The sequence below is a fragment of the Scophthalmus maximus genome, chromosome 13, assembly GCF_022379125.1.
Source record: "Scophthalmus maximus strain ysfricsl-2021 chromosome 13, ASM2237912v1, whole genome shotgun sequence".
NCBI classification, from domain to species: domain Eukaryota; kingdom Metazoa; phylum Chordata; class Actinopteri; order Pleuronectiformes; family Scophthalmidae; genus Scophthalmus; species Scophthalmus maximus.
The window spans coordinates 835,837-853,889 of NC_061527.1; the positions used below are offsets into that span (position 1 = coordinate 835,837).

General features: G+C 42.4%; 1 protein-coding gene across 6 annotated transcripts in view; it reads right to left on the bottom strand.

Annotated features, from left to right (window-relative positions):
• LOC118317742 (kinesin-associated protein 3-like) overlaps positions 1 to 18,053 on the bottom strand; it is a 32,362-nt gene that overhangs the window by 12,247 nt on the left and 2,062 nt on the right. For all 6 annotated transcript variants that reach the window (XR_007031985.1, XR_007031987.1, XR_007031988.1 and 3 more), the window contains exons 4-15: positions 17,663 to 17,721; positions 17,416 to 17,560; positions 16,418 to 16,517; positions 14,773 to 14,897; positions 13,819 to 13,917; positions 12,097 to 12,275; positions 8,905 to 9,067; positions 4,973 to 5,073; positions 1,442 to 1,550; positions 1,233 to 1,345; positions 946 to 1,111; positions 451 to 576 (exon numbers count right to left, since the gene is read on the bottom strand). Coding sequence is in view for 2 of the 6 variants with exons in the window: in XM_047336703.1 (XP_047192659.1) it covers positions 451 to 576; positions 946 to 1,111; positions 1,233 to 1,345; positions 1,442 to 1,550; positions 4,973 to 5,073; positions 8,905 to 9,067; positions 12,097 to 12,275; positions 13,819 to 13,917; positions 14,773 to 14,897; positions 16,418 to 16,517; positions 17,416 to 17,560; positions 17,663 to 17,721 (1,485 nt within the window). In the remaining 4 variants the exon portion in view is untranslated. The remainder of the gene's footprint in view (positions 1 to 450; positions 577 to 945; positions 1,112 to 1,232; positions 1,346 to 1,441; positions 1,551 to 4,972; positions 5,074 to 8,904; positions 9,068 to 12,096; positions 12,276 to 13,818; positions 13,918 to 14,772; positions 14,898 to 16,417; positions 16,518 to 17,415; positions 17,561 to 17,662; positions 17,722 to 18,053) is intronic.

The window sequence follows — 18,053 nt, forward strand, 5'->3', positions numbered from 1 at the left end:
TATATTTATATTAGAGCCTGACCAATATGGAATTTTGGGGGCAGATGTAGATGCAGATGCTGATACTAGGGAGTAAAACATTTCTGCAGATACATATATCTCAAAATGTCGTTATCAAACCGTTATGACAAAGAAACATAATCGAGGCTCGATATTTTAAAGAAAACACAAATAGTCAAATCTATAGAACTTGAATTAAGAAAAAAAGATTTGTTTTAATGTTAAATCTTTTCTACATCGTTTTCATTTTTATATCAGCTGATACTGATTATAGTCTGTGAAAGACTCATATCTGCTGATTTTTATTGGCCATCTGATAAAACTGTCCTCAGAAAACATTCATGCTCATAAACAAACTCTCCCTCATTACTGTTAGAAGACCTTGAAGTGGAAGTTTCTCATGTGGCATCAAACACAAACCAGACTCTATGAAAACTCGTTGGTTCTCACCATTGAGCAGCTCGATCAGAGCAGGGATGATGCCAGACTGGGCCAACATGGCCGCACACGAGTCGCTGATGGACACGGTGCCGATCAGGATCACCACCTCCAGGATCAGGTCGTCCTCGGCAGAACCTGGCGCCGATGGAAAAGGGAACAGGCTGCTGAATATGATGCCATGTTGATATTAAATGAAATCCAGTGTCTCTTCAATAATCAAGTTATTAATGAGTTTGATATATATATATATGTATATATATGAAATTACATTCTATCTCATGTGTCTTTATATTTCTAACCAATCAAATAAGCAGATTTCAACAACTCTGCTTTGATGAAGACAAGAGGTCAGGAGGTCAGAGGTGGTGAGAGTCACTGATGAGGTCCTGACCGTCGTGAGTGTTGTGTGACCTCATATCACTGATAGTGTGATGTAGTGACAACAGTTAGAGAGATGAGAGGAATGAGGCACAGTGGCACAGTGGAGCACACACACAATCGCACCTGGTCTGAGTCTGTCCTTCAGGTAGGGCACCAGGTCGTACTTCTGGAGCACCTGGGCCCAGCCCAGGTCGGGGAAGGTCAGATTGGCCAGCGTGCCCAGACACTCCATCACAAACTCCTCATCCTCGTCCTCACTGATCTGAGCCGCCAGCTCGTCAACATGGTCCTGACAACACACACAGAAAAATAAAATAAATCAGAAAACCAGAATATATATAATCCAACACACACTACAGAGATCAGTATTAGACAGTTTCTAAGAGCAGTTTTTCAAAACCAGGACTGACCAGGAAGAGGCTCTTAGTGGCGCCGCTGTGCTGAGAAAGGTTCCTGATCATCTTCATCAGCAGAACATCCTTCAGCTTCAACGCACGCTTCAGCAGGATCTCCAGGCAGTTACCTGAAGAGGGACAGAGGACGACGATGGCGGATTCTACAAGTTAAAAACATAAAGAGTCAAATGATCGTGTCAATCGGTCCTCTGGAGCTCCTGTACCTTCACAGATCACCTGGGCGTTGCTCTGGTTGGCCGCCAGGTTGATGCAGAGTGAGATGAGCTCGACGTCCATCTTCTCGTCCCTACAGTCAAACACCAGCTCCATGAGCTGTCAATCAAAAGGTTACGAATGTTAAATGCTAAAACAGATTATATCAGAGCATCGGTGGTACATTAGGTCAAAGTTCACATATGAACTTTGACCTAATGTACCACCGATGACAAACGATCCACTTCGCTCGTTTCCACAGTGAGAGAACGTCAGTTTACGTTTACATTTCTTCACTCTGTGTTCTACGTCTGTTCTCCTGATCCTTAATCTGGTCTCACGTCTGTCGTGATTCAGACAGTCATCAGGGGGAAAGGGTGAGGAAAAGAAATCAGAAAGTAAATTAAAATGTGAGATTGTCAGTTCAATAGAGAGAGAGTGGCACACACACACACACACACACACACACACACACACACACACACACACACACACACACACACACACACACACACACAGTCTGTCGGTGCGTCTCTCCTGCGCTGATTTAACATTAAACAGGAAAAGCTTTGAGTGGGGGGGGGGGGGGGCGCGGAGGTGCACTGCTTCCCTGTGAGGAGTCAGGAATCAGCAGAGCGAGCGGCAGAGAGAAGCCGGGCCGGGCCTGGGTTAGGTATCACATACCAGGGGCCCCGGACCCCAAAATCAGCCCCGTCTAGACTCTCTGGCACCTGCCTCTGCTTATTTACCACAGACAGCCACCGGGGGCCCCGTCAGGGCCCGACCAGCACGACCACCTCCACCCCCACGACTCGACCACACCTCCACCTCTTCCTCACTCCTCACATCCCACATCCAGCACCACACAGTGACCCCATTAAAAGCTGGAGAAGGGGAGAAGGGGAGCGGGTCGGTCGGTCGGTGGGTCAGCGGTGATGAAAGAGAGAGAGAGAGAGAGAGAGAGAGAGGTCTTCAGAGAACAGAGGAGGAGCGAAAGGATAAAAGGTGGTGAGGGGGCGTGTTCTTAACAAGATGGAGGGACACACTGGAGGAGACAAAAGGGGGGGGTGGACGACACTAGAGCTGCAACAGTTCATCGATAAGTAATCGACTTCTAAATTAATCGGCAACTATTTTGATAATCGATTAATTGGATCAAGTAGTTTGTATGAAAAAAAGTCTTAATTCTCTGATTTCGGCTTCTTAAAGTTAAATATGTTCTGATTTCTTTGCTCCTCTTTGACAGTAAATTAAACATCTTTGGCTTGTGAACAAAACAGAGTTTTGGGAAACACAATCTACATTTTTCACTATTTTATGAACCAAACAACAAACCGATTAATAGAGAAAATAAAGATTAAGAATAAACGATAATGAAAATAGTCATTAGTCGCAGTCACGTTCAGGGAAAAACGAGGGTGGCCAAAATAAATAAATTAGAAAATAAAATCACTGAGAATGGAAATCCTGTTCACATCGATTTAAAATATTGGTCAGGTGTGAAAGTGATGCTGATGCTGGTTTGTTTTTTTGTCAGCAGGTTTGCACAAACACATTTATAGTAAAAAGTGGAAAAGATGGAACATGGAGCAAAGAGAGGATCCATTAGATGTTGGTCAGGATCTGGACAAAGGGGCGGAGCCAGGAATTTTTTAATCTAGTGGATTTTAACTTTTAACAATAATTTGTGGATCTGGATGAAAACAAATCAGACAGATTATTATTTACATTGTGGAATAACGAGAGATTATAATTTCAGGATCTGTATTGTGTTGTTGGTTTTCATCTATGAAGCCTGATTGAGTTGATGGGGATGGTTGGACTTGGTGGAGATATGAAATATGAGATCTAGTGTTTTCAGGTTGTTGTCTGTCCACTCTCCAACTCTCCCGATTGACACCTTCGTCTCGTGTTAGTTTTTGGAAATAATCCTAATCTGTTACCAGGATTGTAGAAATCCTGAGGTGAGGAATCCATCCCAAAACCTTTGGATTATCAATATTTGTCATTCAGATGTCATGTAAAGTTTCTCCCTCTACGTTCTGGTCTGAAGACAGTTACTGTGTGAGATCGTAGCAGAGACGGGTGATTCTTTTTTTTTTTCCGATTTAGTCTAAAATGCTCAGAATCAGTTTAAATAAATAATGAATTTGTTTGTAATTGACGGATGTAAACTCCTCATGTTATTAATCACTTAGCAGCAACAGTCTCTTTTTAAATGTCAACGTTTTTGTGATGAAAAATGATGATTGATGTAAAAAAGGAAAGGGAGAGAACAAGCGAAGCTTCACTCTGAGCGAAAGACGCACAATGTTAGAGAACGGGAGAGCCATGGGGGCAGGGGTCAGAGGTCACATCCTGGCTTTTCTGCCTTGGGGAGGGGTTCAGATCTGCTGCTGACACGACCCCCTGAACCAACAGCCCACTCACTCTGCCGGCCACATCTGGACGGCATTTACACCCAATCTCAACAAACAAACACGACGCACATTTAGCTAATCGCCGATGATGAGAGGAGCGAGTGACCGGGTCAACGCCATCAAGACGGCGTTGATCGAAAGTTTAAAGAAATCAGCTCAAAGTGTTTTTTTATCTTCAGCTGCCAGCTCTCGATTTTTTTAATGATCATGACAAAGACAAAGAATATTCTGTCCCGTGCCGATGTCCCGACTTCCTGTAGGTAGATTTGAGGCTAATGAGCAGAGAAGACACAGGCAGAATAAAAGGCAGAATATTTTTTTACAGAATTTTTTTTTATGACGCCATCAAAAAGGCTGCGAGCGTTGAATGAGGTGCGCGCAACAAACATGTCGGCAGTATAGACAACAAATCTGTTGTTCTTCTGTTCTTCTGTTCTTCTGATCTGCCGGCGACATTCACACATGAAAGCATTTTATTTTATTTTGTTCTTTTTATTGATTTATTTATGTATTTTAAAGCTACAGGGTGTAATATTTAAAAGAACTTATTCACAGACACTGAATATATTGTCCATAACTCTGTGTTCATATATGAGTTAATATAGTCACATGAGGTGGACCGACCTCCGTGTGAGTCTCCATGTTTCTACGTCGTGTTGAATACGGATGTTGAACTAAACGCTCCAGAATATGTCGCGTTTACATTGAATTTTCAGACGCTGCCGGAAACCGGAAATGGAATCAGCGTTGCGCCGCCATTAAGTGTCCCCTGTCGGTCGCTCAGTTGGTTGCAGTTTGTAACTTTACCGCCAGATGCCGCCAGAAAATTACACACTGGGACTTTAATGTTATATTGTGCTTCGTTGGTTTGATGTTGGTATGGTATGAAAATTGGCAAAATAAATTAAAAACAGTAAGGGTTTCATTATTTTCGGTTTTGACGAACAATATTCCTGTCGGTGCATCCTTTAAAAATTATTTAAAGCAGAACAAACAGAGCTGTCGTCATGTTCCGCTTCCCGCCCTCTTGCTCCGTTTCTTGTGCATTTAACTGCGTTAGCTGGCGACGCTAACGTGTCATACCGCGGGTCCTGCGTGGCGGCGGACATTATCCAGTCTTACCTGCGGTATGCAGTCGGTGTCAGCGAACCTGGACTTGAACGCGTCGTCCATGCTGATGTGGTACAGAATGCGCACGCTGAGGCGTCTCTGGCCCTCGTCAGCTGCAACACAAACAGAGCAGGAGGAGGAACGTCAGGGGCATGAATGAGCGGTTGTGCCGTGACGACGCCTGCGACCACATCAGGGAGAGCAGAGTGTTTTTTGAAAATATTAATGGCCCTTTTTTAAAAACAGTGTTGGAGGTCGACTGACACGAGGAGCAGAATCAGCACTTTCTCCGTCTGTCGTGTCTCTCGGGCTTAAAAAAAATCCCCAATATTTAAAATATTACACGTGGAACTGAGGAAAGGAAAAACTTTTCATAAAGAGACAGTTCACCAGGTTATTTGTTGTTTTCATTTCAGATTTTTTGCCTCCACAGCAAAACGTCACAAAAGAATTGTGTTTTTTTTACCGTCCTGACGCCACAAACACTCACCACATACAACTGTGGATTCATCCGCATTTGTTTCCTCCTGTTTGTGTAATGTCTGATAAATACGACAGCGTATTAGTGTTTTGATAATCCATTAATTGGTTCAAAGTAGTTTTTATGAAAATAAAAACTGGTTTCTTTGCTCCTCTGTGACAGAGAACTGAATATCTTTGGTGTGAGGACAAAACAAAACATCATGTTGGGGCTTTGGGAAACACCATCGATATTTTTCACCATTTTATGAACCAAACAACTAATCGATTAATCGAGAAAATAATCAACAGATTAATCGATAATGAAAATAATCGTTAGTTGCATCTCTATAATAAACCAGAACATATTCACATTTAAGAAGCTGAAATCAGAGAATTTTGACTTTTCGATTTTGATAAAAACTACTTGAACCAATTCATTTTTTTATCAAAACAGTTGGCGATTAATTTAGTAGTTACTGTTAGATCCACTTCATGTTCCATCATTCCACCAACTTTACTGGAACTCTGTCCAGGAGTAACTATCTAGATGGATAAGTAAATTAATACATCGTCTATTTTTTTATAATCTCTGGGCCAAATGAACCTTTTAAGATTTAAATTTAAAAACGAGCACATTCTCTTTGACTGCAGCTCGTCAGGCGTCAGATGAAGACAGAAGAGCTCGAGTGTTAGACTGTCAGGAACCTTTATGAGTCTGACCCCTGACCCCTGAGGCCTGGAGGAGGAGGAGCCAGGTAGAATTAATAGAGTTCAGAGCAGAGTTTGACCCCGGGGGACTTTTCATTAAGAGAAGTGTTTAGAGAGAAGCTGGACCAGAACCCACTGACAGACTCCGTCCTGTCATGGCCCCCGACCCCGGTCCCGTTAAACCCGGTCCCAGGCCCGTGTTCGGTCACTGGCTGTGCAGAGCGGAGTCTTATCGGCGACGATTGGATCCAGATGTGCTCAGTGAACCTCTGGAATCACAGGAGGGAGCGAGAGAGAGAGAGACGGCTTCTTGCTTTAATTGGGAAAACAGGAGGAAGCATCAATTTTACTGCCTTTAATAAGTCAAAGCTTTGCTGCTGCTGCTGCTGCTCGGGTCCTTCCAGCGCAGTCGGCGATGGCCCAAACATGTGCTTCTCATTAAGGAATCCTTTACCTCAACCAGGACCTAAACATGCATGTGAAAACTAAACACACACACGCACACACACACACACACACACACACACACACACACACACACACACACACACACACACACACACACACACACACACACACACACACACACACACACACACACACACACACACACACACACACACACACACACACACACACACACACACACACACACACACACACACACACACACACGCACACGCACTGATATAGGAACATGGAGGATCCTTTACGGGCGAAGAGAGAGTTACCATTAAATGTTCAAAACCCTCGTCGGGTCGTTGCAGCACAGAGAAAAAAGAAAAAGAAGGTGTGGGGGGGGGGTGCTGTTAAGAATTAACTAGACTGTTCAGGGGCAGTTAGTGGGAGAGCTACACTCCAATTACACCCTGGCCTGATTTAAAAAACCGCCCAAACCTTCGTAAAAATTACACCCGCACACATGAGTAGGCGTCTGGGTTCGATTTGTGGGACGGTGTTATTACATTTTGTGGATGAACAAGCGAAGCGGAGACATCAGACGCCACATCACAGGACAGACACGCCCCGCCCCCCCCCCGACATTCACTTTCCTAATTTGTCTTTGTAATGTGACAACAGTCAACAGTTCCGGAAGCGGAGGCGAGTGGCAGGGATGGAAATAAGGCCGAGTCATTATTAAATGACACATAGACTTTTTTTTTTTGAAGATCCATAAAATGAATTTTCTCAAATCCTCACTTCTGCTTAATAAATAAATTAAACAATAAATTTTCAAAATGTTTTTACTGGTCAATATTTCTTAACTAATAATCAATGGATTGTTTCATTTATAATGGAGGAGTTAGGAGTCGGGCTGTGACTAAAGATTATTTTCATTATTGATAAATCTATCGATTAGTTGTTTGGTTTATAAAATGGTGAAAAAATGTTGACCGTGTTTCCCCAAACCCTCAACATGTTTCGTTTTGTCCACACACCAAAGATATTCAGTTTACTGTCACAGAGGAGCAAAGAAACCAGGAAATATTCATATTTAAGAAGCTGAAATCAAAAAACGGCATGAACCGATTAATCGGTTATGAAAATAGTTGGCGATTAATTTAGTAGTCGATTACTAACCAATTAACTGTTGCAGCTCTAGTTAGGATCATTAAAGTGATCAGAGAAAGAAATTGTTCTTTTAATTTTCCTTGTGAAACTTTTAAATCATTTAAATCTCGACCAGAATTAATTTAATAATATTGTGTGCATTTAAGGCACACACACACACACACACATCACGTGTATGTGCTGGTCCATGTGTACGCTTGAAAGTGATATACATGACTTTTTTTTACGTGAGTAAGTTACTGTACTTTTCATGTGAACAAAAAATGTCTTTTCAGGAGAAACAGCTCATCAATCCACCTCCCGACGACAAACACATCTGATGTCTTATGTCTTGACAATTAACAGAAGTTTCAAAGAGGTTTTTTTTTAAAACGAAGATGCTGCTGATAAAAGAGGAATCTTCTCCTCTCCGCTGCGTTCAGGTGCCACTGGGACGGATCGAGAGCGGGAGGAGGTGACGATGACGAGTGAAGAATCCCCCTCTTCTCCACTTTCATCTTATCACCGGGGGGTCGTGGCCTCAGAGGTCGGGGCTGGACGGAGGGAGGCCGACCGACTCCCCGTCGTCTCTGTCCTGAGATAAGAGCGGGGTCCTGCTGCAGAGTGTGTCAGTTGAAAGGACGACGCTCGGCAGCGAGGGGGCCGATGATTAATGGCTCCTCAGCTCAGCGCGCAGAGCGAGTTACGCACACACGCGAGCAAACACACAAACACAGGCCGAGCGCGGCCCGGTGTCAGAACCTGGAGCAGGCGTGATATTTTAGCGTTAACTTATATTATGTGTGTGCTTCGCCTTTCCTGAACGAGCGACCCCCACCCCGCTCTACTCCTCTAAATCTCTGCAGACCCCCTCCTCCGCCTCCTCCGGCCCCCGCGCCTACAAAAACAACATTTGTGCAGAGGCGCTGGCCTTGTGTTATTCTAACAAATATATTATATTAATTATGCGCCGTTACCCGAGCCTCCCCGAGAGGCTTCAAAAAGCCCCCCGTCACGGAGATGCTTCTGAGCGAGTCACACGACCCCCGCGGGCGGGACGGCGCTGCAATCAGAAGCTCTGGAGCTTTCAGGAAGTCGCTTTTCTAATGGTCACCGGGCGGCAGCTGCTTAAGGTCTGAGCGTTCTGTTAGAGCTTCACCTGCACACACACCTCAGTGATAACACACACACACACACACACACACACACAGTCGGTGGTTTACCGAGCAGCGAGGAGAGCTTGGGGACCAGTCCGGCCCGCACCATGTGTCCGCGCAGCACCGCGTCGAAGGAGAGGTTGAGCAGGAGGCGCGACGCAGCGCTCAGCAGCTCCTCGTGCTCGCAGGGAATCAGCCGGGCGAGCTTCTCCACGGCGAACGTCTCCGCCTGCGGGTGACACGCAGAGAGTTTCATGAACACTGAATCAGAAACTGAATATTTCAGTTCTCAGATGTGACATTTGTCACTAAATCACAAAAATCAAATCCTGATAAAACCTGATTATATTTTCTTAAGTTACTCTGTTTTTGTGATCGATCTCTCTTTAATCTCATCTCTAACAAAAGACATTAAAAAATGTTGACCAAAAAAAGAAAAGTATATCTTTGTGAAAGTGACAGTGAAATGAATTCTTAAGGAGAGAAAAACATCAGCAGCGACAAAGAGTCAGAAAAGTTCGGAACGGAAAATGGCGATTTGATCATCTCTGGTACGTATGAACGACTTCACAGACGTAGAAACAATATTAAGAACAGGCACACTGTAATACTGTAATAATATTATATATATCTACAATTTGTTCCTTATCAAAACTGATTTTTATGCTTTAACACAAAAACAAAACACATTGATTTCTAGGGTCTCCAAACATTTTCAGTCTGAAGGTTGTTTTTTTTATGAATTGTAATGAATGCTTGAATTGCCAAAAGACAGTTTAATGATACATTTAATTATTAATTTATTATTAATTTAATCATATTTTTGTTTAAATAGGCTTTATAGTTCACAAACTTTTATATTTAATAATTGATATATAAGATAGACAATTTAATTTCATTATCCGGTCAAAACCAAATACCGGAATATTCTGTCAAAGTACAATTATTTATTTTCCTTTTTTACTTCATAATCCATATTTAACCATTTTTACTATTACAATTTTACAATAATACTAATAATAACCACTATTACAATGTATATAATATATATTGGATTTATATATTTATTGACAGTAACCGTGTGGTGACACTGTTTTTAATGTGTTCAGTATTAATTATTCCTTTAACTGGTCCTCGTCTGTTTGTTTGTATGTTCGGTGTGACGACGTTTGACTTGCATATGAGGATTAATATCTGAGAAATGACATTTCATTCTGCCCGTACGTTCTGAGTCTGTGTCTCGACCTACTAGGACCATTTTTCTCTCAAGTTTTCATTTTAAGAAAAACTTCTGCTTTGGTGGTTTTCTGAAGTTTAGATTTTCAGCGTGGTGGAGAAGCTTCATGTGACCTGCAGGCAGGTGGAGGTGTTGAGCTGATGACACCAAACACAACTAGACCTGAGAGAGGAAGCGTCAAGACTCCACATCAGTGTCAGTCCGTGTGTCCGTCAGTCGGTCCCGGTGCTGCTGGGTAACACGCCTGCTCCCCCCCTGCAGTTAGACGTGGCGGTGACGCACCCCCCCCCTCCCCAAGTTAAAAATGCACTGGAACTGCTACTGTGTGTGAAACCAGCTCCAGTCGCTCCATCACAGACCTCGAGCAGCGTAATCAACTGCAGTCTGCGTCGATTACCACCGACATGTCCCTTCAGTTCGCAGCAGAGTCTCGTCTGATCAGGACAAAAGTCTCCACGTGCATAAAAGTCAGTGACAAACTGTATCAATACGCGATCTGTCTATTTCTGATCAATTAAAAAAAAAAAGGAAAGGAAATCCAGGTTCTCATTAAAGGTTCCCGTGTTACCTGATATTCTCTCTCGACTGGGTCAAAGTGTTGAAAGCAGCGTTTCCCCACCGGACTCGTGTCAGAGCGGGTCTGAAGCTCTGAAACCCCCTGAAGGGTTTTTTAATCTGAATCAAAGATCCAGTGAAAAGGGGAAACAAGCAGATAAAACCAGTTCCTATAATGCTGGTCTGGCTTTGATCAGGTCCCACAAACTGAGCCAGAGTGGAACCAGGTGGGAGCGGGATTAGGCCGAAAAAGTCGGAGCGCCGTGGGACACGTGGCCGAAAAGTGGAGCCGCTAAATATATATATATATATATATATATATATATATATATATATATATATATATATATATACACAGTATATATAATTTTTTTAATTGAAAATTTGACTAACAGGCTTTCAACAGAGGAGCAGCTGTTTTTCTCAACGACACTTAAATGTCAAAAACTCGTTGTTTCACGAAAAGTCTGCGAATTATGGTTTCTTATTATTTATATATTATTTTATATATAAATATTATATTTGATGCAGGGCATTTATTTAAATCAACAGTGTAAATCTACAAGCTTTTTAAAATTTTTATTTCTATAGTGGGATTAATTTTTCTACCTTCCAAAATAAATCCATAATGTTTTTTGTTTTTTTATTACACCGAATTAGACGAGGAGTTTACAAATCTGAATTCAAAACAAACAAAATGTTATTTTCGTGCATGAACCCCAAAAAATAAAATAATAATAACAGTGAGAGATCCTACATGGCCAAAACTATGTAGACACCAACGTTCCACCCGTGTGTGATAATCAAACGTGATCGTGGACATTAGTCTTCTGTGGACCATTGTGACATATTTTTACTGATGACCCGAGGAGGATTTTTTCTCGCCCCGTGCGCAGGTCGGTTCATGAATTTTGCAGAACACATTTCCGGACATTGGTCAAGAAAGAATCCGTTCAAAATTTTCCATCAGTTTCATTAACGTTGCAAGAATAGTTTTTTATATTTCCCCTGGTTTTCCAGGGAATCATTCATTGATTTTAAAATATTTAGAGGACTGATTATATTAATGTTTTTTCATAAGGGGACTGTTGGGCAAAGGTATGAGTAATGGATATTACATTTTTTATTTTTTTATACTTATACATTCTCTCCATGTTTTTATTGTGCAGCACTTTGTTAAACTCTGGTTGTTTTAAATGTGCTTTATAAAGAAACTTGGCCAGGGGCTAGCAAGTTTTTTTTTAAACAGCCACGAGCCCTGATTCTCTTTCTTTTAAAAACCTCCCTCCATTGTTGTTGTTGTAGTTTGTTCAGAATAAGCTGACGTGACTTCACTTCCTGACATGCGGCACCGCTCCACCGCTCGTGAGGCTTCACTTGCGTGTTGCAGACACACAACGTAAATATGATTAACTCTGATTAACGGCTGCAGAATTTAAACAGGATGTCGTCGGCCTGTCTCTCACCATGTCGTCCTTGTTCTCCAGGTAGATGGAGAGTTTCTTGAGGAAGGAGACCACCACCAGCAGCAGCTCCTCGTCCTCCCGCTCCAGCATCTTCACCAGCATGTGGACGATGTGCTTGTTCCTCATCTTCTGCTCGGTGCGGGAGTCTTCAGCCAGGTTGAGCAGCAGACACAGAGACACTACGAGGGCAGAGACGAGTCATTTAGTCGCTCAGCGTTGTGTTTTCGCACTTGTTTGGACCCTTATTTCGAGAACACGGCACCAAGAACCAGATAAGAATGAGATGTGTTGTCACGTCTCCTGGTATTCAAAAGATGTCGGCAACGACGTAACATCTCACATATTTTCTTTGATTTAACACTTTAGAACTTATCAAAACGAACAATATATTAGTTTTAAAAACAAAGAAGCACTACACACACAAAAAAAAGTAACTACATCTTCCACTCTTCTTTCACTTTTCCAAAAAACTCCACAGCAGAAGGTGCAGATAATGCTCCTGTTACGCTGGTCGCCATTAAAAACCACGAAGAAGAAGAGGAAGAGTGTACAACCAATCCTGTCGCGACCTCTTAGCTGGTTTGTGGCCCGAGAACTCGGCCTCAACTGGAGCTTGAATAAGTGCCATGAATAAATCTTAACTGACTTTATTCCTCTTCAGAAAGAGGCGCTATTATTATTATTATTATTATTATATTAATTATTCTAGACGTCTCATGTTCACACTCCAAACTTGTCTGACGACTCTGGAAACATTTGGATGGAGTTTGTCAGACGGGGCCGTTGGCGGCGCTGAAGAGGTTAAACAAACGGACCTGGAGTCGCGCTCAGTAAACCAGTGTTTGCTCACAGCACCTTGTTCAACAGTCGTCTGAGAGCACGACAACTTCAATTAAGACGAGAGGAAACAGCCTTTAAAAAGAATTCATGTTGACCCAGTATAGAAAAAAAGTTAAAATGCTGTTTATGCAAGAAACCATGTTACCATCCAAACAGACTTCGGACCTGTTCACTCGCTGTATTACGTCTCATGACAGTAATAGGAGCCATAATCATATTCTTACAGTAGCATCTGTCCCTTTAAGACAGAATCTCTGGGTACATTGAAGAAATTGCATAAAATGCAAAATAATTTTAAAAACTGCTTTGGGACACTTGCAGATATTTAAAAGGTCCAGTGTGAAGGATTCAGGAGGATCCATACAGGCAGACATGTAATATCATATTCATTATTATGTTTTCATCGATGGAACTATGAATCCTTGTGTATATTTTGTTACATTGGTACTGTAGCCCAGAACGGACAAACCGACAGACTGTATATAAAGATGGACGACATGTTTCCAATTCCTCTCATTGAACCCAAATTAAGCTAGTAACTCTAATAACCAATGAGATCCAAACTGATTAGATTTTTTTATTTTTTTATTTAGTTCATGTCGCATCTGCTAACATGGAGGAGGGCGGGGCTTATGACCTATACTGCAGCCAGACACCAGGGGTCAATCCAGGTGATTCGGCTTCAGTTTTTGGAAGTCGCATTCTGCACCTTCACCACCAGATGCCACTAAATCCTTCATCCTTCAATCCTTCACACCGGCCCTTTGGTGATGGTTAAATCAATCAAATTGATCTGCTCTTTGATTTGCAGGATTTGTCCAGTAACAAAGACATTGATCCAATGAGGTGAACGTGAGGAGATGTAGAATAACGTTACAGAACCTCTGAGAAGCTGCTCCTGTTTGGTCCGGAGGCTCTGGTACTTCCTCCACGACTTCTCGTGCTCCTTCCTCAGATTCTGGCTGTCGGGGGATTCTTCACGTGAAGTCAAGTCAAGGAAATGACCCACGGGGGGTTTTACTGCTCATCTGACTCTCTGCACTCCAGGGCTCCGACACATTTTTAATTTTCATAATTCCAGACTTTGTCCAGACTCTAATTTCCAGACTACTCGGTAGATTTTTCAGACCATATTTGAAGTCCGATTACAAATAGCTAGTTGTTAATTAAGTAACTATTATTATATAAATTAATATTATAAGAGATTATATAGAATATTATTACATAAGTAAATGTTATTATGCAAAAAAAATCATTTAAAAAATCCAACTGTTAATGTGTCACATTCTGACTGCGTCTGCTGCGATGTCGCACAGTTTGTGCAGATTGATGTTGAAATATTGATACTTCCAATTCCCAGACGTCACCTGTTCTACTACTGATCCTCATATTAACAGATTAATATTTAAACTCAGTAATTTCAGGGTAAATGTGTATTTTTATCACCAACAGAGGAAACAACAGAACAAAGTAACTAACTTATTACCAGGATCATCTAAATAACGGCCAGTTGATAGGAACTACTTTATCTTTCCGCCGGTCATTGTCATATGTGAACTACGGCTTTGTAGATACCATAGTGTTGCTATGGCAACATTTATCACTGACTGTGGAAAAAAGGATTCACTAGATGTCGTTAATATTCTCAAATCTTTGGATTTGGATTCAGTATGGAAACACAAATATTTTTCCCATACTGTCTTTTCTTTTTTCCAAAACTGGAAATTACTAAAATCAGATTCCATTCTGCGCAGGAACCCTGAGATTCACATTTACAAACATAAGATACCTAAAAAACACAGAAATTCTCCTGTGGGATGTTTCCTGAAAGGATATAAGCCTTCTTCTTCTTCTGCAGCTCCTCCTGCCAGAGGTCGTACCTCTTCAGCTCGTGCTCCATGATGTTCATGCACAGCGCCCCGATCTTGAAATGTGTGACCAGGTCGCGGAACAGCGAGAAGCTGGAGGAGGAAAAATTAGGAGGGAGAAAAAGACTTCCATTCATCCTGAAGTGGATTTTTTAAAACTGAAATCATTATTTGGGATTTCAGCTCGGAGCTGACATTAAAACAACCCCCCCTCCCCGAAACTGTTCGCAGAGTAAACTGTCAGAAGTCAAAACACGTTCAAGTCAAACAGCGTGTCCTGGTCCGACTCGTAATCAGGCCAAACTCGAAAACCGCTTCACAATCCAACAGCGTAACGCAGAGATGGAGACGAGCCAAGAGCGACGAGCGGTTTTCAGACGTGCGCGTCCCTCAATCCCTCCTGCGGCCTGAATCAGCTCTGACAGACGTTTATGTTTTATTCTAGCGAGGGGCTAATTTTAGTGTTTCCGAAACCCCCGGGTGGAAGAGTGAGACTTCAGGTACTGTAACGCTGCCAGAGGCGCAGGAGGAGGACTACTGTAACTGTGGCAGAGCAGTGAGGAGCCACTCGGATATTTGTTTTTTTAAAGGTTTAATTTTAATTGGATGCTGCGTATTTCTGTAAATTATCATATTCAAGGCACATGGGGAAATGTTTTTTCTCCATTTTTATGACATCATCGGTAGCACTCCGAGACACCAGCAATATAAAAACAAGACAAGACAAGGAAGAGAAATCACGAGTATATATAAAACTAGAAGAAAAATATATGCATAAAATAGATATTGATATATACAAGATGTGCAACACTCTAAATGTCAATAAAGCGTCTTATGTCTTATGTCTTAAATCATCAGCCTGGCATATGGAAATAAATACTTATAGTTCCTTTGTACGTTTGTATGAAATAACTTTTACAAAGTTAGTTTTTAAAAAATCTATTTAAATTAAAGAAAGTGTTTGTGTTATAGAGACAAAACTCAACACATCAACAATCTTTAACACTGACAAGAACAACATGTTCATTAATAACTATTAATTATTATGTTCTTTAATTTTTTCACCCCTGTCAGTTTGTTTGTTTGTTTGTTTGTCAGCAGGATTAATTCCACAAAACTTCTAAAAAATTCAATAAGTTGCAGGATGGATCCGGAAAAAGGGTCTGATTCTGGATTTTATTTGATCTCTTTCAACTTGAAAAAAGGGCATAAAAATGCAAAAAATAGTTATTTTTTATGTTTCAGATTCACGCACGTCTACAAGCCCCTCAGAGTCAAGTATCAGGGAAACACAGCCCACGTAGGTGCTGACGACAGGACGTAGTTTGTCATGTGAAGTTCTTTAGTGCCTCGCAACATGGCAACGTGAAACTAAAACTAACTGGATCAAATGTGAACAATGTAACAGAAACACAATCGTTGGTTGGGATCTCTGTCCAGACTTTCAGGTGTGAAAACACCCTTAAACTCAGGTGCCTGATTATTAGGTTCATGAAACGAATAAAGTCCAACCTTCCACGAAGATGATAACCATATAGGAATGATTTAAAATCATATGAAGGAAGAGACAGAACCTCTTGCGTACGTTTGACCTGTGTGTTGACTACGTTTACCTGGAGAAGCAGAAGAAGACGTGGATGATGGTCATTGCCAGGTCCACACTCCGCTTCCAGTCCTCCCTCAGGACCCGGGCCAGGGCGCCGAGGGCCGTTTCTAAACCACAAACACACGAATCAACTCAGACACACACACACAGCGGACGTGAGGCAGAAACAAAGGGCTGGAGTCGGACCGAGCGCAGACCGGCGCAGCTGGATGTTAATTGAAAGAAGCGTGGGGGAATGCGATGAGGTCGGCAAGGGATTCTGAGCTATGGGTGCTCCTCAGCATCAGGACGTGCGTCCCAGGGTTCGTCTCCTCTTTCCGCGCCGACCCCGGGGCCTCTCAGTTCGCACGAACACTCAGCCTCTTATCAACGCCGGAACGGCTGATGCGGCGCGACAAGAGCGAGCCGAGCGGACGATGCCTTGTGACAGATACAAATGAAGCGGTGCCATCTCACGAAGGCCGCGGAGGGACGACGGCGCCGCGCTGTTGTTGGAGAAACAGGCCGGTTGTCACGGAAGGGAGCAGAGCCGGAGCCGAGCGGTGTTTTCTTTTCCAGTAGAGAGAGGACGGTTGCTACACTGGAGGGTTGAACTCTCAGAAGTCACTGATAAATTGTGGGCCGCTGGGAAATCACAGAAAGGCAACAGAGTTCGTTCTCAACTTTGAAACTAGTAGTTTGACCAGGAAAAGGTCCAAAGGCCTTTTAATGGAGCTTTATAGAGAAATCTCCATTAAAAAGAAAGGAAAAGAAAGAAAGCATTAAAGCACCTTTCCTAAACATTTAAATAATCTGAACAGATCTTATCATGGTGCTGAGGAAATACTTGCAGTCATTTCCTGATTTAGGAAACTTCCAAAGCAAAATTTGACAAATTCGACCGTACCCCATAACTATCTGCACTGAGATATTATTATAGGTGAGGGAGAAGATGTATTTTGGGTGAACCAGCCCTTTAATAAGGAGCATGAAGTCATGTTATTTCTGATAAAAGTGGAGAGGCACCGTTCTGGATGAGCTCCTCCAGGTTGTCCGGGTTACGGGCCAGCCGGAAGAGGAGCGTGGCTCCTCTGATCTTCTCCTGGACGTCCTCGTACAGCAGCTCCACGTACTCGTCGATGCTGTTGATGTTCGCCTCCTCGTCCCCCAGCTGCACGGCGACACGACAAAACCACACTGAACACACGGAATTCTCACAGACATGTGAGCGTTTCTATTTTGTATTGTGCATTTTGTATTTCCAGTTACCGACCTCAACTCCTGCGTACGGTGCAAAGTCTTGAGGCGAGACGCGTTTCTTCTCCTGGTTTTCTGTGAAAGGATCACAAACGTTCAGCATCACAAAACGCTATCGCATATCTCTGACACATTTTCCATTTCAAGATTCTTCAGACATTTTTCCAGACTCAAATCTCCTTCTCCTCTGCAGATTTTTAAGACCATATTTCACATCCAAGTACAAATGGTCAGACGTTTATTTAGTAAATATTACTGTATATTACAGCCCAACTGATATGGGTTTATCAGGGGCCGATATCGATATCTGGGAGTCCAAGATTCCCGATACCGATACATCAGAGGATTTTATTTTATTTTTTAATCTGTCAATGATTCCTAAAATGTCGTAATCAAACCCTTATGAC